At 47.6% G+C, this 26,649-nt stretch overlaps 2 protein-coding genes and 1 long non-coding RNA gene across 41 annotated transcripts in view; 2 read left to right on the top strand and 1 right to left on the bottom strand.

The window, feature by feature from the left end:
- Positions 1–9,393, top strand: part of Wiz (WIZ zinc finger) — a 28,439-nt gene extending 19,046 nt beyond the window's left edge. For 14 of the 27 annotated variants that reach the window (XM_063263401.1, XM_008765163.4, XM_017594800.3 and 11 more), the window contains 8 exons: positions 159–329; positions 1,265–1,768; positions 2,701–3,090; positions 3,661–4,212; positions 5,258–5,785; positions 5,941–6,360; positions 6,590–6,785; positions 8,263–9,393. In XM_063263401.1, coding sequence (XP_063119471.1) covers positions 159–329; positions 1,265–1,768; positions 2,701–3,090; positions 3,661–4,212; positions 5,258–5,785; positions 5,941–6,360; positions 6,590–6,785; positions 8,263–8,422 — 2,921 coding nt within the window. In that variant the 3' untranslated portion in view covers positions 8,423–9,393. The remainder of the gene's footprint in view (positions 1–158; positions 330–1,264; positions 1,769–2,700; positions 3,091–3,660; positions 4,213–5,257; positions 5,786–5,940; positions 6,361–6,589; positions 6,786–8,262) is intronic. The other 13 variants (XM_039080035.2, XM_063263404.1, XM_063263405.1 and 10 more) reach the window with 4 other exon arrangements.
- Positions 9,394–12,381: 2,988 nt separating this feature from the next.
- Positions 12,382–13,856, bottom strand: LOC134479821 (uncharacterized). The gene is made up of 2 exons (XR_010053572.1): positions 13,578–13,856; positions 12,382–12,586 (listed from the first exon to the last, which is right to left on the bottom strand). It is a non-coding gene; the product is annotated as an uncharacterized LOC134479821 (long non-coding RNA).
- A 67-nt stretch (positions 13,857–13,923) lies between these two features.
- The window catches only part of Akap8l (A-kinase anchoring protein 8 like), a 29,629-nt gene continuing 16,903 nt past the window's right edge, over positions 13,924–26,649 (top strand). For 9 of the 13 annotated variants that reach the window (XR_001838673.2, XR_005486554.2, XR_010052950.1 and 6 more), the window contains exons 1-4: positions 13,924–14,052; positions 19,918–19,992; positions 25,923–25,955; positions 26,210–26,453. Coding sequence is in view for 9 of the 13 variants with exons in the window: in XM_006241055.4 (XP_006241117.1) it covers positions 14,040–14,052; positions 19,918–19,992; positions 25,923–25,955; positions 26,210–26,453 (365 nt within the window). In the remaining 4 variants the exon portion in view is untranslated. The remainder of the gene's footprint in view (positions 14,053–19,917; positions 19,993–25,922; positions 25,956–26,209; positions 26,454–26,649) is intronic. The other 4 variants (XM_006241054.3, XM_063263156.1, XM_063263159.1 and 1 more) reach the window with 2 other exon arrangements.

Below are 26,649 nucleotides of genomic sequence, written 5' to 3'. Positions count from 1 at the left end.
ATGGGTGCAGTCTCAGCTCTCATGGAACTTCCATGAGTGGCTTCCAGAAGTGAGAGCAGATGCCAAGGATGAGGAAGAAGTACCATTCTTTGAGTCTCCTTCTTGGGGTGGACAGCCTGACTCATGATTGGGCTGAGCCTGTCTCCTCCACCCCACAGGCCTGTGTTCTGAGGAAAATACAATGGTGGCCATGGACTTGGGGTCTTCCTTACTCCCAAAGAAGAGCCTGCCTGTCTCTGGGACCCTGGAGCAGGTGGCCAGTCGGCTGAGCAGCAAAGTGGCCGCAGAGGTTCCTCAGGGCAGCAAACAGGAGCTGCCAGACCTCAAGGGTGAGTGGCCAGGATAGTCACCGTCACAGAAGCGCCTTTTGGATTAGCATGGGTTGGCACTCGTTTTCCTTATCGTTCTTTGAGGCAGCAAGGAGATACTACTCACTGTCTTCTACACTGAGTTTCTGTAGCTTTGGCCGTACGCGTGTCCCTCAGCTACTGCCTTACTGGATGAGGAAGGAATATCCAGTGATACGGTGGACAAGAGGCCGCAAACTTAGGGATGCACCAACCTTACTTGTTTTGAGCTTTCGTGTGTTTCATATTTGTTTTCCGTAGACCACAAAATTCTTGAGCATAATGCTACTTCCTAAGTATAATAAGAAGGGCAAAACCAACCCACCTTTGCATCATTGAAGTCAGGCGGGAAGGCCAAGAAGTAGATGGGGACTGGACCAGGACTGTTACTAAGACCTCTTGTGACGTAGCACTTGAAGTTAGTTGCAGAGAGAGTAGGTTAGGCATTAGCTCTGTGTGATCTATCTGTATGCACACGACACGAATGTGTGTAAACATTGTCAGGGCATTAGCTCTGTGTGATCTATCTGTATGCACACGACACGAATGTGTGTAAACATTGTCAGGGCATTAGCTCTGTGTGATCTATCTGTATGCACACGACACGAATGTGTGTAAACATTGTCAGGGCACCCTGGTATGTTGTGGGTCAGAAAGGCATCCCCACTGGCTGGACCACAGAGAGTGTAGCCTCCTATTGTGTGCCCTTGGGCACAAATATTCTCTTCTCTGAGCCTCAGTTTCCTTACTTCAAACCAGAAACACTAACCTCCACCAAATTAGAATGGTTGTCAGGATCAGAGGGATTTGGCAACAACCAAACACTTACTTCGCACCTGGGTAACGGGAGGAGAATGGGTTAGCTGTACCCGAAAGGCCTCATAGCCTTCCATCCTAGCCTCCGTCTCATCCTCCAGCCCAGAGCCTGACCACCTGTGAGGTCTGCGGTGCCTGCTTTGAGACACGAAAGGGCCTGTCCAGCCACGCACGTTCACATCTGCGGCAGCTTGGGGTCGCAGAGTCAGAAAGCAGTGGTGCTCCCATCGACCTCCTCTACGAGCTGGTGAAACAGAAGGGCCTGCCTGACGCTCCCCTTGGGCTGCCCCCTAACCTGACCAAGAAGTCCAACTCACCAAAGGAGTTCGTTGCTGGGGCTGCCAGGCCTGGCCTACTCACCCTGGCCAAACCTATGGATGCCCCTGCTGTCAACAAAGCCATCAAATCACCTCCTGGCTTCTCAGCCAAGGGCCTGACCCACCCATCCAGCTCTCCACTCCTCAAGAAGGCCCCACTGACTCTGGCAGGATCCCCTACACCCAAGAATCCTGAGGACAAGAGCCCCCAGCTGTCCCTGAGTCCCCGGCCAACTTCCCCAAAGGCTCAATGGCCCCAGTCTGAGGATGAGGGGCCGCTGAATCTCAGTGAGTTTGGGTACTGGGAGCTGAGGGGGGTGCTGGGATGTTATGTGGTCCTCAGATGAGGAGGACCCAGGATAGGAACTGAGACCGGCAGTTTCCAGATCCTGGGTCATCCAGGTCAGTGCTAGTTGAGGCGCTCATTGTCTCCTATTGGGCTGTCCTGTGATGGTCATTTTCCCCTATTCTGGTGATCTTCCCCTGGAAGTCGGCTACAGATCTGAGCCTGCAGGGGCCTACTTGCCACTTGAGAAGAACTCTTGTCCTTCTCTGGACTGATGGTGGGGGTGGTAAAAGTAAAAGGGTGCCTGTGGACCTGGCTTTCCCAGTGGGAGTCTGGGATATCGTGGCCCATACAGGTACATGAGTAGGCAGTCTACCAGATTCCTTACATTGGCTCCTTTTTTCATGTCTCTTAGCCATTTATGCTGAGGCATCTCCCTGTTTGTGCCCAAAAGTAGAAAGAGACCCTCCAGGTTCAGCAGTCAGGTTTCTAGAGATATCCGTTATGCTTTCCTACTTGTGGGCAGGAATTAGAGTCTGAAGATACCTGTGTTTCCTGGCACCAGTTGAGTCTGCTGTGGGTTCAGGGTTAGGGTCCTTGGTAGTCGTGTGGTCCCCTGCTCTTCACCTTCTGTCCTCCCCTGTAGTTCCTGTAGCAGAAGTCCCAGGAAGAGGGCCTGTGAGCGCTAGGACTTGACACAAGTACATCCTTAAGCTTCCCATCTTTACTCGATGCCAGTGGGCTAGGCAAGGAATTAGCTGCCCTGCCACCTGAAACCTACCAAGAAAAAACACAAAACCTGTCAGAAGCATGAAACTTGGATCCCTAACCACCTGGGCAGCTGAAAATCACAGCAGACCCTCCTGCCTTCATCCCCTAGGGCCGACCAAGGTAGCGGCCGTGAACCCCCTCCCCCTGTGTTTTGTCTCCGCAGCTTTAGATAGTGACGGGGGCAGAGAGCTGGACTGCCAGCTGTGTGGTGCCTGGTTTGAGACCCGCAAGGGCCTGTCCAGCCACGCCCGTGCCCACCTGCGCCACCTGGGCATCAGCGACCCGGATGCCAAGGGATCCCCCATAGACGTGCTCCACGGGCTCATCAGGAGGGACGGCATCCAGATCCGCCTCCCACCCGGGCGGGGAGCCCTGGCCCAGCTGGGGCGGCCTCCTTCCACCTCCACAGCCCTCTCCTTGCTCCCTCCCCCACCGCCGGCCAAGAAGGCCAAGCTGAAGGCCTCGGGTATGGCCAGTCCCTGGGGGAAGCAGGATCTCTCGGCCGCCGGCATTTTCTGGGCCTCTGATGTGGAGCCATCTCCTCTCAACCTCTGTAGGTTCTCACTTGAGCTGCCCTTCCTCCCTGTGGGCCCTGGAGCCCCTCCCTGTGGGGTCATGGCCCCCTCCCTACTCCCTCCCTGTTGTAGTAGGGAGTAGACAGGGGCCCTTGGCAGTGGGTTGGCTCAACCCAGAGACTTTGTTGGCAGTGGGCTGCTGGTACCGCTCTCTTGGCCTTTGACCCTGCCTGAGAGTGAAGGCCAAGGGGAAGGTCCTGCCTTTTGGTGTGGAAGGTGTCCTGGGTCTAGACAGTATGTGGCACCTAGGCTGGCTTAGTCCTGTCTCCTCCCCTGTTCTCGCTGGGATCCACAAAGCTGTGGAGTATTAGTACTGCTCTCTGCCAAGACAGGGGTCCTTTCAGCTCTCCAGAGCCTCTCCTGCACCTCGCCTCTCTGTGCCCATTGTCTGTCCCCACCCCTCAGCTCCCTCACTTGTAGCTGCCATCCACTGCCACCCTAGCTTATGGACACATTGCTGCCTATACCTAGCTGGCCAGGATACTCCAACAGGTGACGGCCCAGATGATGTCCATAATTATAACTGACCTTTTTTCTCCCTGCTGCAGCTTCAGGCCCAGAGCCAACCAGAGATATCCGGTGCGAGTTCTGTGGTGAGTTCTTTGAGAACAGAAAGGGCCTGTCTAGCCATGCGCGCTCCCACCTGCGCCAGATGGGTGTGACTGAGTGGTATGTGAATGGCTCGCCCATCGACACACTGCGGGAAATCCTGAAGAGACGGACCCAATCCAGGCCAGGTGGACACCTCCACCCACCAGGTCCTAGTCCAAAAGCCCTGGCCAAGATGGTGGGCAGTGCAGGTCCTGGCAGCTCACTAGAAGCACGAAGTCCCTCTGATCTTCACATCTCACCTCTGGCCAAGAAGTTGCCACTACCACCAGGCAGTCCTCTGGGCCACTCCCCGACTGCTTCTCCTCCTCCCACGGCCCGGAAGATGTTCTCAGGCCTTGCTACACCCTCCCTGCCCAAGAAACTGAAGCCTGAACATATGAGAGTGGAGATCAAGAGGGAGATGCTGCCAGGGGCCCTTCATGGGGAGCCACACCCATCTGAGGGTCCCTGGGGTGCGCCTCGAGAAGATATGGCACCCTTGAACTTGTGTAAGTGACCCTGTGCAGGCTTCGTAGAACAGTTAGCTGGTGCTGCTCCTTGTACCCTTTTAGCAGCATCCATAGATCACAGGACTTAAATGGAAGATAAACAAGTCCAGAGAACACAGGACTGACTTGCTGTTTAGACTCCTGTACCCAAGTGACAGCTTGTTTCTCTGTTATTCATGCAGAAGTAGCAGACTCATATAATTATATTTATATGCCCTCTTTTGCCAATTAGTAGTGGCTGCCAACCAGATCCCTAGGAGGATTAGCTGCAAGGATCCACTAGTGATGTCTGCCACTGAAGGAATAGAGGGATGGCATTCAAATGTTTGAACTATGTCTAACATTTCTGGTAGTTGAATGTTTGACATTTGACTCAAGATCTCTGTTCTCCATAATGTAGTAAGTAGTGAGTGAGTTGGGCAAGTCTCATTTGGAGGATGGAGCTCAGCATAGTCCCATGTCTGTGTCTGTACAGTTTCTTGAGGATTAAGTGTGATGAAGCCCTTACCCTGGTGCCTGGTCACAAAAGCTCCTCATGTAGCATAGTTGCTATCACGTCAGTGTTGCCTGCGTCCCTGGCGCTCTCACACTATGCTCATTCTTGACTGATTGTTTGCTATACTCCAAGCAGGCCAGCATGGCCACGGCTTCCCCTCAGAGCTCACATGACAGCTCCCTGCCACATGCTCTGAACCCTTCTGATTTTATACCTTCTCAGCAACGTTGGGAGAGACTGGTTTTCATCCCCATCTTGCAGAGAAGGAAACTGAGGCTCAGAGAGAAGTAGCTTGCTCAGCCTTACTCAGGGAGACCTTGTAAGGCCAGCTAGAATTAGAGGTAACAAGACACAGAAGAGCTGGATGGATAAGATAAGGTGTGCCTCTGAAGGCCCAGGTGGAGTTCATTGGAGTCTGGAGGGAGGGGCCACACGAATAGGGACATCCAGAAGTCTGGCACCGACTTGGGTCTTGAGCTTGGAGGCTGCTTCCTGCCCATAGACAATGCCTCCTTTCTCCTTCCTCCCTCCCCCTCTGACTCCTTGCAGCCTCTCGGGCAGAGCCAGTTCGTGATATCCGGTGCGAGTTCTGTGGTGAGTTCTTCGAGAACCGAAAGGGCCTATCCAGCCATGCACGCTCCCACCTGCGCCAGATGGGTGTGACTGAGTGGTCTGTCAATGGCTCCCCCATCGACACACTTCGGGAGATCCTGAAGAAGAAGTCCAAGCTGTGCCTCATCAAAAAAGAGCCTCCAGCTGGAGACCTGGCTCCTGCCCTCACCGAAGATGGCTCTCCTACAGCAGCTCCTGGGGTTATGCATTCCCCACTGCCTCTGTCACCCCTGGCTACCCGGCCAGGAAAACCAGGAGCTGGGCCAACCCAGGTTCCCCGGGAGCTCAGCCTGTCACCCATCACAGGGTCCAAGCCCTCAGCTACGAGCTACCTGGGCCCAGTGGCAACCAAGCGGCCCCTCCAGGAGGACCGATTCCTCCCAGCAGAGGTCAAGGCCAAGACCTACATCCAGACTGAACTGCCCTTCAAGGCAAAGACTCTCCATGAGAAGACCTCCCACTCCTGTAAGCAGTGGGTGGTAGGGTCTTGGGATGGCATTTGTCAGGGAAAGCAGGGTCCCTGAGGCAAGGTCCCTGTGGGAGGTGGGATTAGCTCCGACCTTGCTTAGGCCACCTGGGTATTCCTGCACTCTTAGAATAGCAACCTCCTCTGTCTGTAGCCACCGAGGCCTGCTGTGAGCTCTGTGGCCTTTACTTTGAAAACCGCAAAGCCCTAGCCAGCCATGCGAGGGCACATCTGCGGCAGTTCGGTGTGACGGAGTGGTGTGTCAACGGCTCTCCCATCGAGACCCTGAGCGAGTGGATCAAACACCGGCCTCAGAAAGTGGGTGCCTACCGAAGCTACATCCAGGGTGGCCGCCCCTTTACCAAGAAGTTCCGCAGTGCTGGCCATGGCCGTGACAGTGATAAGCGGCCACCCCTGGGGCTGGCACCTGGGGGCCTGTCCCTGGTTGGCCGAAGTGCTGGGGACGAACCAGGGCCTGAAGCTGGCAGGGCAGCTGACAGTGGTGAACGGCCTCTGGCAACCAGCCCACCTGGGACCGTGAAGTCAGAGGAGCATCAGCGGCAAAATATCAACAGTGAGTGCTGGTAGAGGAGGGTTGGAAGGGCAGTAGAGACCTTCTAGACCTTAGCCAACCACCACATCTCAGTTGCTTAATCCTCTTCCTCTATCTGTGCCATTCTATCAGAGCATGCGGTACCCAGTCTTAAGTCCTAACAGCCTCTGCTCCTTTGTGCTCACTGAAAGCAGGGGTGTCTCCAGGGCCCTAGCCCTCCCTTTATGTCACCTGTCACTCTGTCCATTAGAGTTTGAACGCAGACAAGCCCGCCCCTCAGATGCCTCTGCAGCTCGGGGTGGTGAGGAAGCCAATGACCTGCAACAGAAGCTGGAAGAAGTGCGGCAACCCCCACCCCGAGTCCGGCCAGTCCCCTCCCTGGTGCCTCGGCCCCCCCAAACGTCACTGGTCAAGTTTGTGGGCAACATCTACACCCTTAAGTGCAGGTATGCTAACACCTAGTACAGCCTTGGCTATTGGAAGCCGGAAAATGAGTTCGTTTCTGTGCAGTTGGGGAGGTGGGGTCTCATAGACTGTTTTGAGATCTAACAGCGCCCAGGTTAAGGGCTGCTTCTCTCTGACACTGGAACTTCAGAGTATCAGACTGATATCATGAGCTTTATAGCCAGTCAGACTTGAGTTCAGTCCTAGCTATGACACTTAGTAGCATAGTAACATCACACAAGAGCTTTTCTGCTCCTGCCACCATTTTTTTACCTTGCAAAGGAATTTAGCATGGTGTGGTGGTACACACCATTAATCCTAGCACTCAGGAAGCAGGTATATCTGAGGTCAAGGCTAGCCCAGGCTAGCTAAGGCTACAAGGTGAAACTGTCTTTAAAAAACCATTTCATAGGGGTTGGGGATTTAGCTCAGTGGTAGAGCGCTTGCCTAGCAAGCACAAGGCCCTGGGTTCGGTTCCCAGCTCCGGAAAAAAAAAAAAAAATATCATGGCAGTGTTAATATTAGGAACTGGGGGGTTGGGGATTTAGCTCAGTGGTAGAGCGCTTGCCTAGCAAGCACAAGGCCCTGGGTTCGGTCCCCAGCTCTGAAAAAAAAAAAAAAAAAAAACCATTTCATACAGACCTAATTGACAGAGTTGTTGTGAGGACTGAATTTAATAGCAAAGCCCTGAAAACCTTGCTTACACTTGGTAAGAAGTCAATTTTTCTGCTAAGGAAAAGAATTCTCAATTGGTATGAAAGTATACATACACAGACATAACACACATACATGTACACACACACACACACACACACACACACTCACACGTATCACATTCTAGGATATAGGGGCTTTAGAAACCTGAGGTAACTCAGCTCAAACTTCGTAATACAGTTCACGTCAAAAATAGCGTCCGGGGTTGGGGATTTAGCTCAGTGGTAGAGCACTTGCCTAGCAAGCACAAGGCCCTGGGTTCGGTCCCCAGCTCCGAAAAAAAAGAAAAAAGAAAAAAAAATAGCGTCCAAGTTGACTGATGGTTCAGGCCTGCCATCCTAGCACTAGGAGGCTGAGACAAGAAGACTACCACCAGTATAAGTTCAGCTGAATCACATAGTTTCGGGGACAGCTTACACTAGAGAGTTAGAGATCATGTCTCCTAAAAACCCAAGGAGGGGAAAGTAGAATTTCACCTCAGCCCTCTGGAGCAATAGAGCAACAGAAGCTCTCGGAGCATACACATGAGATGGCAGAGGCGTCTAGAAAATCACTGCTTTGCTGGCACTAGAGATCTCATGCCCAGACACCCTCCAGGACCCCACAGCAGTAGAGATGGCCGTCCATTGGAGACGCTTCTTTCCGAGTCCTCGTCTTAACACATCTATACTGAGTCATGGTGGATATGCCTAGACACTTGGACTAGACGACACTTCTGCCGTTCCTCAAAGCATTGGCCCCTTCTTTCTCTGTTTTCCTATGCAGGTTCTGTGAAGTGGAATTCCAGGGCCCACTCTCTATCCAGGAAGAGTGGGTACGGCATCTACAGCGGCACATCCTGGAGATGAATTTCTCCAAAGCAGACCCTCCGCCTGAGGAGCCCCAGGCCCCGCAGGCACAGACAGCAGCTATAGAGGCACCCTAACACACAAGCATTCCAGATCCCCTCTTGTGCCACCTGTCCCCTCCCATGTCTCCTCTGTCCTCTCCCCCTTTTCCCACTTTCTTTTCCGTTTCCAAAGGAGCAAGCCAAAACCTCAAACCGGCGCCTCTTGGGGGCCCGGCACACTACAACCTGGGCACTGGGAGCCAGCTAGCCACCCTTCCCCCAGCTTAAGGACTCTGGGGCCACAAGGGTATCCTCCTTGAGCCTACCTGGTTGGTCCAGCAGGGGCAGTAGCCAGGCCCTTGGTGGTAGCCAATCTGGTTGCAGGGGAGATTAGCACTTCCCTGTGTCTAGCAACCAGGCAGGGCTATGTCTGCCATCCGTGGCCATTTGCAAAGACCCCAAAGACCCCTGTTCCCTCTTGCCCCCACCAATATCTATTCTCACGCACAGGCAAACACACACGCACATGCACCTCGTGAGACCTGGGATCTGCCCTCGCCCCCTCAGTTCCCAAGTCAAACGACCACATCATGCCACGGTGCTTGCTCAGGGGAATCCATGCTCCCTCTGCTATCCCATAGGGCTTGGGAGCTCCCACTGAGCCCACAATGCCACGGAAATTCTTGATGGCTGCCCCCTCCCCACCCCAAAGGGGCCTTCCTAGCTTGGAAGAGCTCAAAGCTGACAGCTGCCTCCTGCCATGTCAGAGCCTCAGGGGCTCCAGGGCTGGGAGGGTAGAGTGAGGGTGGGACTCTCCTCCCCCACCCCTGCCACCCTCCCCCTTTTCACTGTTGCTTTCTATGTATAGCTCCCTAGATCTTTCACTTTTTTAAAAAATGCGTTTTGTGTAGAGAATAAGGAACGTGGATCTTTTTATTTTGCAATCCTGGGCCAGCTAGATACCAGGAGCTAATTGAACTTTTAACCTTTTCAGTGGCCACCTTTTGGTTATCAATGTACCTAGAAATATGTAAATTAGATTAAATTTCTCTTCTGGAAACACCCCAGGGCAAGCAGCCAGTGTGTGTTTTTCTGTGGAGTGGACAGGCTGGCACTGGTTGACAGCTGGAGCTGGGGATCAGTGTTGTGTCTGGCCAGAGGCTCTGGGTTTTCTCCGTTTAGCCACCAAAGAGGCCAGACCCAGCTGGGGATGAGTCCAAGTTCTCAGCTGTTGGCCCTTGGTACTGTGGCTGGTGAGGGTTCTGGTCGACTGGCCTGGGAAGGAGCCCAGGCAGACAGGCTGGTTGAGTTTAACCAGCCACAATAACATGCCTACAGGGGTGTTCTATCCTTGGTGCTTTTACCCCTTGAAGGCACTGGGTAGAAGCTCTGCTAGGAGCTTCGGGTGGGAATGAAGTTCAGAGTTGAGACTAAGCTATCTTAAGAGAGGACTTTAAATGTACTACTGGGGACCTTATCCAGGCCTCGAACATACCAGGCAAGGGCTCTGCCACTGAGTTATACCTCGCTAGCTCCAAGATACATGACAGGAAGAGATATCTGAACACAAGTAACAAGAGGGAAAGGGAATTACTGGATTTTATTTATATTTTTTGGTTTTTCAAGCAGCATATTTTTTGTGTAACTCTGGCTTTCCTGGAACAAGCTAATTAGGCTAGCCTTGAACTCAGAGATCTGAGAACTGGCGTTAGAGACATAGGCCACCAATACATTGCCTGATTTTTTTTTTCTTTTAAGTTCTATGTTTTGTTTTTCTTTTTAAGATTTTATTTTATTGTATATGAGTACACTGTTGCTATCTTCAGACACACCAGAAGAGGGCATCAGATCTCATTACAGATGGTTGTGAGCCATCATGTGGTTGCTGGGATTTGAACTCAGGACCTCAGGAAGAGCAGTCAGTGCTCTTAACCACTGAGCCATCTCTCCAGCCCATGTTTTGTTTTTCAAGACAGGGTTTCTCTCTGTAAACCAGGCTGACCTCAAACTTAAGGGATCCACCCAGGTCAAAGGCTTGCGCCACCACCAGTTCTTGACTTGCACCAGCCTGACTTTATTTCTTTAAACAATGCTATTTTCTTGCTCAGCCAATGTTTATTGGACATTTCTTTTTTTTTTTTTTTTTCTTTTTTTCAGAGCTGGGGACTGAACCCAGGGCCTTGCGCTTCCTAGGCAAGCGCTCTACCACTGAGCTAAATCCCCAACCCCTTATTGGACATTTCTAAGGTGGTAAGATTCTGTCGTCTCCTACGTTTTTATTCCATATGTCTTCAGTTCATTTTTACTAACCAGCCAAGTGCTGCAAAGTGGGAATAATCTTATGTGGTGTGGACAGCAGCTGGTCCCTCCCAACCCTGTTTTTCTCTCCCCCTACTGTGTCTCTATGCCTGGGGAGGAGGGTTTAACAGGCTGCTGTGACTAGCCTGCAGGGGTGTTCTTAGCCCAGGAATGTGTTTTTTTATGTGGTGGCTCTTCTCATCCCCACTCTCATTGGTCATATCCAAGACAGGAAAAGAAGGGGGATTTCTCATGGTAAGAGCTGACCCAAACATGATTCTTCATAGCAATTTTCTTTTTTTAGATTTATTTATTATATATAAGGACACTGTAGCTGTCTTCAGACACACCAGAAGAGGGCATCAGATCTCATTTCAGATGGTTGTGAGCCACCATGTGGTTGCTGGAATTTGAACTCAGGAAGAGCAGTCAGTGCTCTTAACCACTGAGCCATCTCTCCAGTGCCTCTTCATAGCATTTTAAAATATAAAATCCAGGGCTGGAGAGATGGCTCAGCAGTTAAGAGCACCCGACTGCTCTTCCAGGGGTCCTGAGTTCAATTCCCAGCGGCCACATGGTGGCTCACAACCATCTGTGAGGAGATCCGATGCCCTCTTCTGGTGTGTCTGAAAACAGCTACAATGTACTTATATATAATAAATGAATACATCTTTTTTAAAAAATCCATTTTTTAATATAAAAGGAGCAGAGTAGATTTTTGAAAGTTTCGGTGACAGAAGTAGTAACAAGGAAGGCCTTCCTACCTACTACATACACTGATGGCTGTGTCTTTGCACACAGTAACATGTTACTATACACTGATAACTGCATATCTTTGCAAGGATCATGTACCATTTTTTTTTTTTTTTTTGGTTCTTTTTTTCGGAGCTGGGGACCCTCACGTACCATTCTTAAAACAGACTTTTTCCTAAAACTCCTGAGCAGAGCTTAAATCTTTGCTTAAACCACTCCATGGTCTAAAGGAAACAGCCTTAACTTTTGGCCTAAGCTCAACCTGTGAAGACATCAACATCAGGAATTAAACAAGACCTTCCGAGAAACACACCAAATGCTACAAAGTAAACGACAGGATCTAGAGATGTGGGGCTGTACCTTAGGATGCTGACAGTGTGGCACCCCAGAGAGGCAGGGCACGTAAAGCAGACCATGTTCACAGACAGGCAGTGTACTGCAACTGGCTTCTGTGGGGCAACAAGGTCTGCAAAAGTGTTAGGGAGGAATTGTTATCAGAACGTTTTATCCTGGGCAAACGGTAAAAAGACCTTTTCATCACAGCAACAACCTAATCTATACTTCTCCACCTCCCCTACCCCATCTCAATTGTGAAGAACAGCTATCATATCAACCGTTTCAGTGTGTTTCTTTGAAGGATCTAGACTTTTAAAGAATGCCATTATTATTCCCCTAAAGAAACTGCTGACAAGAACTGAGAGATGGCTCAATGGCAAAGAACAGACACTGCTTTTACAGAGGACTTGGGTTTGATTCCCAGCACCCACATGGCAGGTTACAGCTATCTGTGACTCCAGCCCAGGATACCCAGCACCCTCTTCTAACCACCTCAGGCACTAGGGATACATGTGGTTACATAGACACAAATCATGCAAAACATTCATACATAAACCTAAAAAAAAAAAAAACCTGATAAACATTCCTTAATACCAAATACAACATCTCCTTTAAATTTCCCCAAACCACAAAAAGGTTCATGAATCACAGAAGTGGAGGGAGGTTGATGCAGTTTCTCGAATGTTTTATTTACATTGTCCCTCCAAGGATATCTCTCCCATGGTGACTTTCTATACAGCCAGGAGCCAGGCATGGTGCTTAGAACAAGGCTGGTACTAGGTTGCAATTTTCATTTTGTGGAGCTGAGCGTAGAACACAGGTTCTCATGTGTGAAGCATTTGCAATAATACATGGGACGTTTAGATGTATTGCCTGTGTATAACAAGCAATACACAAATATATAACAAATACCATACACATAAACATTTATTTACAAAGCAGTTTTTGAGGGGTAGGAGAGATGGCTCCGTGGTTAAGAGCACTAGCTGCTTTTCTAGAGGACCCAGGCTCAATTCCCAGCACCTACATGGCAGTTCACAATTATCTGAAACTACAGTTCAAGTGATCTGACATCCTCACACAGACATACATTCAAGCAAAACACTAATACATATACAATAAAAATAAATCTTGGGGTTGGAGATTTAGCTCAGTGGTAGAGCGCTTGCCTAGCAAGCACAAGGCTCTGGGTTCGATCCCCAGCTCCGAAAAAAAAAAAAAAAAAAAAAGGAAAAAATAAATCTTAAAAAAATTTTTTTTGAGACCAAAGTAACCCTCCCTGGCTATCCACAAATTTACCATGTAAACACACTCACAAAGATCTGCTTTCTTACTAGTGCTGGGATTAAAGGCGTGTGCCACCAAGCCCAACTATGTATTTTGAGATGAGGTTTTATACTCAGTGTTCTTCCAGACTCAGAGCCCAGGTGCTGAGATTACAGGTACAAGCCACCAAGGCCTGGTTTTGTTTATTTAAAAATGCATTTTTATCTTGCAGTGTTGGGAGAGCTCACACAAGGCCTTCTGTACATACTATTATAAAATGATTTTCCACCAAACTATATCCTCAACCCTTACAAGTACTATTAATTGTTATGTAATGATTAATAAGAAAATATTTACTTGTGAAACTGGCCCCGATTCTTTTTCCCCTCCTTGAGACAGGGACTCACTGAAGCCCAGAGTGGCTTAGAATTCATATAGCATATAGGACATTCTGCCTCAGGCTCCTGTATTCTGGGGTTACAGAAGTCAGCTACTACACATGGCCTGCCTCATTTGTTTTAATGTTATCTCACATAATGTTTGTCAGGACCTTATTTAGCAGTTAGATACTAATTTTCTCATTTCAACGTGGCTTTACCGTTCTCGTTTTGGAGCCGAAGCCCAAAGGAATACATAAATGGGTATGACTAGCGTTTCAGTGGCGGGGCGTAAGACGGTCGGTCGCCTCTGCTCCTGCCCGCAAGTGACCAGCACGCCGACACCGGGAGACCGCCACGCGTAGGCTCAGACCTCTGGGTTGCACCCAGCTCCGCCCCTTCGAACTCTCTCTCCTCTTGGCCTATCGGCGCAGGCTTTTGTTAACAGGAGGAGGAGGGTAAGGCGGGGTCATCGGGGGTTGGCAGTATCTCTAACCACTGTCGCGAAGAGGTGTGGAAATAGACAGGTAGTTAAACCAATAGGCGTGAAGTCCGAGGTTTGCACAAGCCAATGAGGTAAGGAGGCGGGGCTGGGGCGTGTGTGGAAGGACCCCAGGGATTGTTGTGGCGTCAGACGCGCAGAGTAGCGGTCTGTGTCCAAGGCTCGGGTGTTCTCTGCGGCCATGAGCTACACAGGTAGGCCCAACAGGGTGAAGGGCGCGCTCCAGGCCGGGGTGACAAGACGGACTGAGTCTTGTCAGGATCGCCCACGCCTCCCGTGGTGTCGTGGTCATTGCCCTCTGTGGTCACAAAATGGCGTCCTAGGCTCTTCACTTCGGGGTCGCATCCCTCAAGCTTCGGCTCTCAGTGACCTCAGCCGGGCATCTTGGTCTCTCCTGGCTGCTCAAGGCCTTGCTTGTGTCTTCTGTGACCGTAGTTCCCGGGCCTCAACGTTAGGTCCAGGCTTCCACCACCTCCGTCCGTCCCTGGCTAGTGCCCCACGGACATCCACGTCTAAGACGTCGCTTCTCAGGCCTGAGTTTCTGAGATCAGTGCTTTCGGTCGGCTGCTGTCGCCATTGCCTCCTCCCCTGAGCAGTTTCGGTGCAAAACGTCGCAGATCCTTACTCATGGTACTCCGCAAAAGCGCCAGTCTCCCCACCTCACTCCCCCAGGGAGCTGTGGAATCAGTAAACATATACGAAGGCTCTGAACCGTTGCAGGGAGCTTTAGGGACCGAGTTTGAACCTTAGTGAAGAATGACTGTTTTCACTAATTCACTCAACTTACAGTGCTGAATAGGCACTATGAATGCTGACAAGAATTTCTTAAGCAGCTTATAGGAGAGGACAGACCTTAGTAGGCCAGTAAATTAATGTATATTGTATTTTGGACCTTGGGTATCCTGAAGGAATTCAGCCATGGAGAGCTTTGAAGCCTTGGGGAAGGGTGTTTTAAGAAGAGAAGTACGCAATATAGGAGAGAGTAAAGATAGCTCTTGCTGTAAAACATCCTGGGCTGGAACCTCCTACCTACTTAGATCAGTGATATTTGAGCAAAGAGGAAGGTGGGTGACGAGCATGGTGAGGGGGTGCGGAATATGCTTGAGTGACTGTAAAATCATTCTTGAGTGAGTTGCCAAGGATGCCTGGTTTTGCCTTGGCAGTGCCCAATGAAACTTATCGGCAGTGCCTCCCACTTTACTGGAGGTATTTCAGGCTTGAACTTAAGTGGTTGCTGGGTAACCCACATTCTGTTTGGAATGTTTAAGACTTTCAACGGAACCTGAGCCTCAAGCCAGTCCTTCTAAGCCCCCTGGGTCAAATGCTTGCCAAGAACCTTGGGTTTTCTAACAACCATCCCCTAGGCCAGTGGTTCTCAATCAGGGTGATGTCGCCTGCCTCGCACCTTCCAGGGGTACATTTGGCACTATCTGGAGTCCTGTTTTGTCTTATCTAAAGTGTGGGTATGTGGGGGTGGGGGCGGTGTGCAGTGCTACTGACATCTAGTGGATAAAGGGTAGGGCTGCAACTCTGCAGCCTGAAGTGCAAAGCTTCCGCCACAGTTTTTGATGTCAAACATCTGAAGTCTCAGTAGGATTGTTAAAGGGTTTGCAGCAATGTCAGTTGGAAAAGAAAGTTACTAAGTAGAACTCCTGCTTGATGCCTCTAGAATTAAAATGTAGCTCTCTTCACCAGGTGTGACCAAGAAGTAAAAACAGCTCTGCAGTTAGGAACAGGGTTATTGAAGAACAAGAGAGTGAATGATTATATTATGGGATAGCTTGATAGTGACACATTTATTTTTACAGATGAGGAAACTGAATTAGCTCGCTAATGGCTAAGCTCGAATTTCAGCTTCAGGTCTTGTAGGTTTTAAATTCTGAGTATTGTGGGCACTGAAGTAGCCAAGCTAATGAGATAATGATTAGTTTTCCTTTCATCTTGTTAGACTAAAAGAACCAGCAGTAACTTTATAATATGGTTCTTTCCCCTTAAAGGTCAACTTTGGTGTCATTTTTCTAGTACCATCTATCTTGTCTTCTTTTATGCAGGGTGCCATTAACCTGGAACTTGCCAATTACACTAAACTGGTTGGTCAGCAAGGCCAAGGATTATGTTGTCTTTTCTAGTTCTTTCTGTGAGTCTGGGGATGATACTAAGGTCTTTATGCTTGTGTAATAAGCACTTTACTGGCTGAGAGCTTTGCCCGGCCTTGCTTTCAGTGGGTTTATTGTTCTATTTAACATTTTATTTTATTTACATATATCTCTATGCATCTACGTGAATGTGTTTGTGTGAGTGTGTCAGCCTTGTACGAAGGTGCCCCTGGGGGCCAGAAGAGAACATGGGTCCCTTGGAACTGGAGTTAAAAAACAGATGATTGTGAGTGAACTGCCTGACATGACTTCTAGCATCTGACTCTCGTCCTCATGATTGAGCAGCATCTGTCCAGCCCTTCAGTGTTTGTTTGTTTGTAAAAATAAATTATTTTTGCTCATATGAATTTTGCCTGAGTGTGTATGTCTGTGTACTGCATGCGAGTGCCTATAACTCTCTAAAACTGGAGTTAGAGATGATTCTGAGTCACCCCCATGGGCTCTGGGATTAGATCCTGGTCCTCTAGAAGAACAATACTCTTAACCACTGAACCATCTCTCCAGTTGTGCCCCGCCCCCACCTCAGTGATTTTTATAGACAGTTATTAAATCATCAGTACTTGAACTATAAGCCTCTTGGGAAGGTCCTGGACCCCCAGAAGTGGGAAAGATCTAATTGAACACAACCTCTTTAGGAAGGATAGAAAAGACTCAGTCTTTGTATTTGTGTTTTCTCCTTCCCCAAGACCTAGGATCTGACCCTTCCATTGGGAAGTAAAGCGGAAGTTGAGTCCACAGCTTTCTTTTTTGGAGCCCTGGTACTGGATGTGTTTGGAATTCTACTCTGAAGAAGTATGGTCTCTTCACCTGGGGTCAGGGTGCCACTCTGTAACTAAATACACTAGGGACTAGAGTCCAGCTTAGTGATGTAGTGTTGGCTTAGCTTGCCAGGGGCCCTGAGGTCAGCTCAAGGACCACAGAAGCAAAAACCATATTAATTTTGCACCACATTCATAAACAGTATCCATTCTTCAGGTTCCTTTGGCCTTAATGTAAAATCGTTCACATTTGCAGAGGGCACTTGCTCTGCTTATGAAGTGCTATGAGCTATCCAGCCTCATCCCCAGTTCTGAGAGTCCTTGATGTATAGAATGCTTTTGGACTGGCGTATTGACTTTTAAAGAACTTTAAATAGGGTCTTGCCACACTGGCCTCGATGAGGATGAAGTGAGATATTCAGCTAAAGCATCCAGCAGGGAAGCATTTACTCAGTGTTCAGTGTTGACTGTTGTTGCTATGGTTTTGTGTGTGTTGGGGGGTGGGGAGGAGTCTCACTCTGTTTCAGCGCCTTGAACTCAAGGCAGTACTTGCCTCGGTCTCATGAGCGCTGGTATGTAGGCTGCAAACCTTCACCGAACAGCTGTCTGGAAGTCCGCGCACCCACACGCATGGTATCTGATATAAGTTTCTGTTGTAACTGTTATTTTTGTTGGAAATGCTGTCCCAAATTACTTTTTGAGTCATGGGACTAGTGTTTTTAATCATTTCAGCAGTGTGAAAAGATGGACAGGATACATATGTTAGACGAGGCCTCCCTATGTAAGCTAGGCATTCCTAAAACTCATAGTCCTGCTTCTGCCTTCCCAGAGTATAAGAGTAGAGGTGTACTCTGTCTGGCTTTATAGTGACCACTGCAGAGTGAGTGTCCCTTATCTAAATGCTTCAGACCAAAAGGACTTTGAGATATTTTGTATTTTGGACTCTCTAGTGATGTCTTGGGTCAGACCCAAGACTAGACAGGAAATCATTTACATTTCATTGCACCCTGTACACATAGCCTCCTGAGTGCTGGGATCACATGTGTGTACTACCATGCCCAGTTGCCTGATGGTCATTTATATAAAATAATTATGTGATTTTGTTTATTTGCATTTGGATCGCAACCTGTCACATTAGGAGGGTCAGGTCCAGTGCGGAATATTCCTTTGTATCCTCAAGCTGGAAAGGTTTAGATTTGATGCCAGGTGTGGTCGTCCTGTCTTTATTCCCAGCACTCTGGAGCCTGAGGAGAGAGTAATCTAGCTCAAGATCAGCTCACAGCACATACAGAGGTCTTGTCTTTAAAACAAAAAACAAGTTGAGGCCTTAGCTAGAGATGGCTCAGTGGTTAAGAGCACTGGTTACTCTTGCCAAGGACCTGGGTTCATTCCTAGCACCCATATGACAAGTCACAATTATGTATAGCTCTGGTCCCAAGGGATTCAATGCTTTCTGGCTTCCACAGGTACCAGCACACTTCTGGTGTGTAGGCCAAACACCCATATATAAAATAAATAAAATTTTTTAAAGGTTTATTCATTTATTATATGTAAGTTCACTGTAGCTGTCCTCAGACACACCAGAAGAGGGCATCGGATATCTTTTTTTTTCCTTTTTTTTTTTTTTTTTTTTCCGGAGCTGGGGACCGAACCCAGGGCCTTGCACTTGCTAGGCAAGCGCTCTACCACTGAGCTAAATCCCCAGCCCAGCAAATCTGCTTTCTTTTTTTTTTTTCCTTTGGTTCTTTTTTTTCCGGAGCTGGGGACCGAACCCAGGGCCTTGCACTTCCTAGGTAAGCGCTCTACCACTGAGCTAAATCCCCAACCCCAAGCTTTGGCTTTTAAGTAAGGCTTTAAATTTTTAGATTAGGGCTAGGAAGATGGCTCAGCAATTAAGAGCACTGGCTGTTCTTCCAGAAGACCCAGGTTCAATTCCAAGTACCCACATGGCAGTTCACAACTGTCTGTAACTTCTGTTCCAAGAAAAACATGCAGGCAAAGTACCAGCATACATTAAGATAAAAATAAGTATTTTTTAAAAAGAGAAAATTTAGGTACATACGTTTAATTCCATCACTCGGAATGCAGAGTCAGGTGGATCTCTGAGTTTGAGGCTAGCCTGGTCTACATAACAAGTCCCAGGACAGCCAGGGCTACACAGAGAGACTCTTGTCTTGAAAAACAAAAAAAGACTTTATGTTAGAACCACGTGTGCTGATACACGCCTTTAGTCTGCACACAGGTGGCAGAGGCAAGTTTCAGGGCAACTCGAGAAATCCTGTCTGGAAAAACAAACAAAATCCTAAGAAACAGATGTTAGGGTAGAGATGCTCACATTATGTATAGTATACTTACTTCCATAGAAACATGTGAAACCCGGGTGGTTAGGTTTTAGCAATGGGCTCTAAGGAGAAAGCCTGAAGGCAGACTGCTTACCCAGCAAGCAGTATACTCTTCTTCATATGGGGAAAGTAGAACTGTAGGTCAGGTGTCTTACGTTTGTAATACTTAGCACCCGGGACACTGAAACAGGAGATACTGAGAACTTACGACCAGCTTGGTTCTCAAAGTGAGACCCTCTTTCAAAATACAAGTACAACAGCCAGGCAAAGTGGCGCAAGTATTAACATAATATCAAAGCTAACGCAATGTGTGTTTGAAGTGAAAGTAGTTTTTCTTCCTCCTGCCCCCCTTAAATTTTTTTTTTTTTTTTTGAGACAGGGTTTCTCTGTGTGGCCCTGGCTGTCCTAGAACTCGCTTTGTAGACCAGGCTGGCCTCGAACTCACAGAAATCCATCTGTCTCTGCCTCCCAAGGTGCACCACCACTGTCTGGTCAGAAGTAGCTTTTCTTATAATTTGAGTTGATTCCTTATGTAACTGAATGATAATTTGAATATTCATGCACTAGGATAGACTAGCAGCTTAAATGTTTACACATTTTTACATAGTGTTTGTAACAAGTTAAGCATGACCTGTCTTTGTACTGGTTAATGTGCTGGGTGGGCTAATTAAAGTATAGAATCTCTGGGTTTTTAGACATTCTGAACTGAAGGGAGTCCTGCCTGCTGATCTGTATTGAAATGCCATCATAATTGCTTACTTATGGCTGGTTTGGGTCATTAACCACCTTGTACATATGTTTAGGCTTTGTCCAAGGATCCGAAACCACTTTGCAGTCTACCTACTGTGACACCAGTGCCCAGCCCACCTGTGATTATGGTAAGTGTGGCTCCTAGTGGCAACCAGAATGCTCTGCCTTGTTTCTGCTTGGTTGCTTTTAGCTTTCCTGTCACCGTGTCTTGCTTAATTAAGCTCAGACTGACATACGGTACTCGGCCCAATTGTACTTCTTTGAGGCAATCTGTAAGTGATAGCTTGTGTTACTGAGCAAGCTGGGCTGTGAAACATTGAGGCCTTTGACCTTTACACATTTTGTGGAAATAATATGGTCCTTGACCAAAGATACAGCTTTAGTAAATTTCCCCAAAGCTTCTGAAGTCTACCAGTCATGTCCAAACTTTTGACAGTGGAACACATGACATTGCTGTCTTCAAAGTCTTTTCTAGAGAGAAATACAACTGAGTTCTAAAATAAAGTTTGCAAAACAAAAATTAATCGTGTATTAAGAAGGTGTATGATTTGTGTATTGAGTACATTCAGAGCTGTCTTGTGCTGAATGTAACTGGAAAATATTGAGCCAGGTGAGACGGAACTAAAATTCAGCATCCCCAGGGTCTGGCAAGTAGGTGCAGCAGGAGAGCCTGACGGGTCACCTTATCTAGCTGAATTTTAGAGATTGCACCGAGGCTGTCTCAAACCAGTGAAGGAAATTTCCAGTTGATAAAACCAATCGTGAAGAAACAGAAGTCGACACCTGATGAGAGAGATCCCCAGGTGCCAGTCTGTTTTCAGTGCTCCCCAGTCTGAGAAGGCTGATCTCTTCAGTCACCACTCTAGGGTCCTACGGAAACAACTCATTAGTGTGTTTCCTTCCCTCCCTCTCCCCTTTCTTTCCATGCATGTATGTATGTATTTATGTATGTATGTATGTATGTATGTATGTATGCATGCATGCATGTGCCACCATGCATATTTTTTATTCTGTATGTTTTGTTTTTGGTTTGGGTTTTTCCAAGACAGGGTTTCTCTGTGTAGCCCTGGCTGTCCTGGAACTCCCTCTGTAAACCAGGCTGGCCTTGAACTCAGAGCTCCACCTATCTGCCTCTGCCTCTAGACTGCTGGGATTAAAGGCATGTACTACCTGTGGTCAGCTTTTTGTTTTGTTCTTAAGATAGGGTCTCACTATGTAGCTCTGTCTGTCTGTCCTGAAACTCACTATTAAATCAGGCTGGCCTCAACTCACAGAGATCCACTTGCCTTTGCCTCTCAAGTGCTGGATTTAAAGGTGTGTGCCACCATACCTGGCTTTTTTTAACTTTAAAAAAAAAAAAATCTTGCAGTTGGGTGGTGATAACACACTGCCTTTAATCCCAGAACTCAGGAGGCAGAGGATCTCTGTGAGTTTCAGGACAGCCAGGGTGACACAAAGAAACTCTTAGAAAAGCAAAAAACAGAAAAAGAAACAGTTGCCTTGTTTATACTTGTTGATACTTGGCTTTTGCACATACAGTTTTAAAATCAGTGCATCATTTTTTTTTTTTTATCAAAATAAATCCTGAATAGATTTTTGTTTTGTTTTGAGACAAGGTCTCACTATGTAACCCTATCTGGCTTGGAACTTGCTCTGTAGACTAGGTTGGCCTTAAACTCACAGATTTGTTTGCTTCTACCTGGTAAGATTAAAGGCACTTAATTGTACCACCATGTTTAGCCATACATTGATGTTTTAATTAAACTTTTTTTTTCATTTTTAAAGTTTCATTTATATGAACGTTTTGCCTACATGCATGTCTGGGCACTGTGTATGTACCTCATACCCTCAGAAGTCAGGAGAGGGCATTGACTCCCTTAGTACTGGAGTTACATCATAAACTCTGTGTACTAGGGTTCTCTAAAGGAGCAGGACTGGGGATTTGGAGATTTAGCTTAGTGGTAGAGCGCTTGCCAGCTCCGAAAAAAACAAGGAAAAAAAAAAAAAAAAAGGAGCAGGACTGACTGATTCAGTCTGTGAGCACATGTGCACGCATGTATGCGTGTGTGAGCATCTGTCTGTGTGTGAACATGTTAAAAGCAGTTTATTAGAGTGGCTTATACGCTGTGGTCCAGGTAGACCACAGAAAGGCCAAGGATCTGGTATGTCCACAGACTGGAGGTTTCATGTGTCCTAATCTGGCGCAGAGGTCCTGGAGGATTGATTCCTAGAGAACTCTCCATGCTGTCTTCAGTCTGCATGGCAATCCCGAGGAAGGAGGTGCTCACAGCAGAGAAGGAGTGCTCAGCAGCAGGAGAGATGAGCCTGCCAGCACGAGTGAGGGCAAGCAGGCAAAAAGCAAAGCTTCCTCTTCCATGACCTTCCCTGTGGGCTGACACCACAAGATGTGGCCCAGATTTAGGATGGGTTCTGACCTCGTGATTCAGTCAAGAAAGTCCCTCATAGGCTCCTAGCAGCTTGGGTTCTAGTTGACTGCAGATGTCAAGTCCAGATGACAGCCAACATTCACCACAGCCTGGTATCTCACTCAGCATGTAGGCTGTTATTCTTCCTTCTTTCTCTCTCTCTCTCTCTCTCTCTCTCTCTCTCTCTCTCTCTCTCTCTCTCTCTTTCTTTCTTTTTTCTTTTTTTTTTTTTTTGGTAGAGATTTATTTATTTATTTTATGTATGTGAGTTCACTGTAGGTGTCTTCAGACACACCAAAAGAGGGCATTTGATCCCATTACAGATGGTTATGAGCCACCATGGGTTGCTGAAAATTGAACTCAGGACCTCTAAAAAAGCAGTCAGTTCTCTTAACCACTATTTCTCCAGCTTGAAAAGATAGATAGATAGATAGATAGATAGATAGATAGATAGATAGATAGATAGATTTATTTATTTATTTATTTAATATATATGAGTGTTCTATCTGCATGTACATGTGCATTCCAGAAGATCCCATTATAGTTAGTCATGGGCCACCATAGTGCTCTTTATTGTTGAGCCCTCAGCCTCTCCAGCCCTGATTATAATTCTTAATATTGAACTCTGAGAACATATTCACTTGGTCTATTGGTGTTGCTTACTGTGCTGTGGTCATCTCCTCTTTTTTTTTTTTTTTTCTCAGAGCTGAGGACCAAACCCAGGGCCTTGCGCTTGCTAGGCGAGCGCTCTACCACTGAGCTAAATCCCCAACCCCCTCCTTCTCTTTTTGACACAAGTTCTTGCTATGTATCCCTGGATGGCCTAGAACTTTTGCCAGTTCTCTTGAGTTTCCTTCCTCAGTGCTAGGATTATAGGAGCAGAGGCCCATTCTCAACTTTTCTTTCTTTTAAAATTTTCTCTGTTGGCCAGGTGTGCCTTTAATCAGCACTCAAGGAGGAGAGGCAGGAAGTTCTTTGTGAGGTTTGAAGTCAGACTATTCTACAAAGCAGGGTAGCCAGAGCTACAAGAGGGAAGGGGGAGAAAAACAAAATAAAATTTCCTTTGTCAACCATGAACTCATTCCCTCTGCGGACAGAGTCAGTCAGTAGAGAGATGCCTTTTTTGAAGAGACAGGTCTCTCAGACACACATTCTATGAATGTAGGAAGGTGTAGCTTCCTTCTGAAGGGACAGTCCCCATTCCCACCTTCTGAGAGGCCATCAGAGAATCTCAGTCATCCCAGGTGTAGCAAGTAGCATAGAGTGAGTGCTTGGCTGAGGGGACTCCTGTAGCCAAGGAAGGCATTGAACTTGTGATCCTTCCAAGTAAATGGAATTACAGGCCTGTGCTTAACAGATGGCGGCAGTCCGGTCCAGTCATAGGAGGCCATTTGCCTATCCTACTGGCTCACTCCCACCGCTTTCCCTTGTTCTTCCTTCATTGGTTCTGGTAGCTCCTTGGTGCTAAAACCCTGGATGATACTTAGAGCCTGCCCCACAAGCAGAGCCCTAACATGTTTGTACTTGCTCCCCAGATGTGTCTTCCTGTGAGCTGGTGTCCACTGTTTGTGATGCTAGCAATCAACCTTCAGGACAGCTTCTTGATTCTCCTTGTGACTGTTGACCTTCCTTCTGGCCTGTGGAAATGGCTGCTATAGCGCTGTTCCCTTACATGGTCTTTCTCTGTCACATCTTCTTGAAACAGCAAGCAGCATCCCAGCGTGAACAACATCTCGTTTATCTTATCTGAGATGCTTGTTTATCTGAGACACAGTTTGGCTTTCCCCGTCCTAAGAGGATGTGAGCTCTCGTGCGACGGTTTATTAAACGTAGTAGTCTTCTAGAATTTCTTAGGTATTTTCCATCACCATCCCATTTGTTGTGCACAGCCCAAATGCAGATGAGATCCATTCAGGTTATTTAGTTTCCCTGCTTCTCTGTCGTTCATTATGCTGTCTTCTCACTGTGGTTTTTGGTTCCTGCCCAAGGATGAGTATGGTTTGTCTGTCAGTAGAGCAGAGTCACCATGCACTAGGAAGAGACCGGGATCGCACTCGTTCTGTGTGTCCCTCTGGGAATTCCCATTGATTCCCAATCATTCTCATGTGGTTTTTGCACTTTTGGGCTTTCCTAAAGGCATAAATTTTTACTACATGTGATCAGACCTAGAGTACATTTAGTTTTTTTGTTGTTTTTTTTTTTTTTTCAAAAAAGTGTTTTGTTTTTTGTTCTGTTTTTGAGATAGTCTCAAAAATCTGAGACAGTCTTATAGCCTGGAACTTAACTGTGTAAACCATAATGACCTTGAACATACAGAGTTCTGCCTGCCTCTGCCCCCTGCCTCTGCCCCCTGGGCTTTTTAAAGTAAGGTCTCACTCTGCATTCCAGGGTGACCTGGGACTTACTGTGTAGCCAGTACTTGTCTTGAATTGCACAGGTCCTTCTGCCTCCACCTCCCAAGGGCCAGAACTGCAGACACACACCACCATGCTCGGTTCTGGGACATGCTTTTGTCCTTCCCTATGCATTGTGTCCTAGATGATGTACCAAGGACTTTTTAGCCCTTCCTGCAAAGCAGCGTTTCTGGACCATCTGTTTCTCTGCTCTAGTTAGGTGATAGGGTATGTCACATGGCTTTTCCTGGGGCACTAGCAGCAAATGTCTGTACCCTAGGTATGGCACCAAAAGCTGACCAAAACATAAAATCCAGTCCACTCTAGTTTGATGAACCTTGGTTTAATTAGGCGTACTTACAGGAGAATGGGTGAAGGGTTATTTCTAGGAGCACGTGTAACTTATCGGCATCTAGATCACAGAAGAAAGATCATCCTCAAGTAATTTCTTAAACTAGTCACTGTTCATTTGTCCGTGGGTAGGGAAGGAGCCTTGTGTGTCCTTCACCTATTTCATAAGGGAATTCAGGTAGACTCCGCCTTGTCAGGATATCATGAGAGTAGCAACGCCTGATCTCATTTTAAGACAGCAGTGGCCATATATAGGTCAGGGTTCCCCAGCAGAGTGATGGTTTCAGTGTGAGTCTGTACTGTTTGTATAGCAGTTTGTGTATTCGTCATTGCTTCGGTCTGTCAATCATCAGTCATCCAGTCAGTTATTTTGTAGTGCAGGATAAAACTCTATCTCAGAGTTTTATCCCTAGACCTCATTGCTAAAATATAATAGCTGTGTTTGGTATGTTTCTATAGAAGGCTTCTCGGGGCCTTACACATGCTAGGCAGACACTGTAGCCTGCAATCTCTTAGTCAGGAGAGGGAAGGTCATCTTCTAAGTCAGTAATTTCTGTAGTGATGGAGTGTAGGAGCCAAGTTTATTAGTTAAGAGTGTTAGAAACAGGGTTGGGGATTTAGCTCAGTGGTAGAGCGCTTGCCTAGGGAAAAAAAAAGAGTGTTAGAAACAGGAAGCTAATTCAGTAATATGAACCCAGAGTCTCAGGCTGGTTAACAGTTGGCAGAACGTGGCCAGGTGCTTGTGTGGACTTCAGTGAAGAGCACCTTGGAAAGCTGAGTCAGGTCCTGAGGAAACCTGTACGTTTGAATTAAACTGTAGTAAGCTTAAACTCATGTTGTACTAGAAGTTACTGTAGAAATAATAATTGCCCTCTTTGCTTTCTGTAGGATATGGAACTTGGAACTCTGGGACAAATAGAGGCAAGTATCTAGCCATACTCATCATCTTAGGACTGTACCAGTTATGTTCTAGCTGTCTGTGTGGCCAAACTGGACTTAGGTGGGTGCTCTGGGGCTGGCACAGGAAGTCCTCCTTAGAATGAGAAGGGCCTGCCCAGCCTCAAGTGGCTGAGTTCCCCCAGCTTATTTTTGACCAAAACACTTTTTTTTTCCCTGTGTTTGTCTCTGTCTACCACCCCTCCCCCATTTCTGTCCCTCTGTTTCCCTAACTGCAGGCTACGAGAACTATGGTTATGGCTATGGCTATGGCCAGGATAACACCACCAACTATGGGTATGGTATGGCCACTTCACACTCTTGGGAAATGGCTAACTCTGACACAAATGCAAACCCTAGTGCCTCGGGTAGCGCCAGTGCCGATTCCGTTTTATCCAGAATTAACCAGCGCTTAGATATGATGCCACACTTGGAGACAGACATGATACAAGGAGGTGTGTACGGCTCAGGTGGTGGAGAAAGGTAAGTTGGGGTGCCACTTAGGGCCTTAGGCTCCTGTCTGCTAGAACCTTTCCTGAATGCTTCTTGGAATCTACCCCTCTCTCCTTGCTCTGTGCTTCCCAATGCTGTGCTCCTAATGAGATTGTTGTGCTTCCCTTTTTTTGATGTGTTTTCCTCCTCGCTAACCCCCGATGGCCAACTCCCCCTGGGAGCAAGG

This window comes from Rattus norvegicus, chromosome 7 (genome assembly GCF_036323735.1).
Source record: "Rattus norvegicus strain BN/NHsdMcwi chromosome 7, GRCr8, whole genome shotgun sequence".
NCBI classification, from domain to species: domain Eukaryota; kingdom Metazoa; phylum Chordata; class Mammalia; order Rodentia; family Muridae; genus Rattus; species Rattus norvegicus.
Note: the sequence above shows the minus strand (reverse complement) of the source record. Positions and strands in the feature narration are given on the sequence as shown.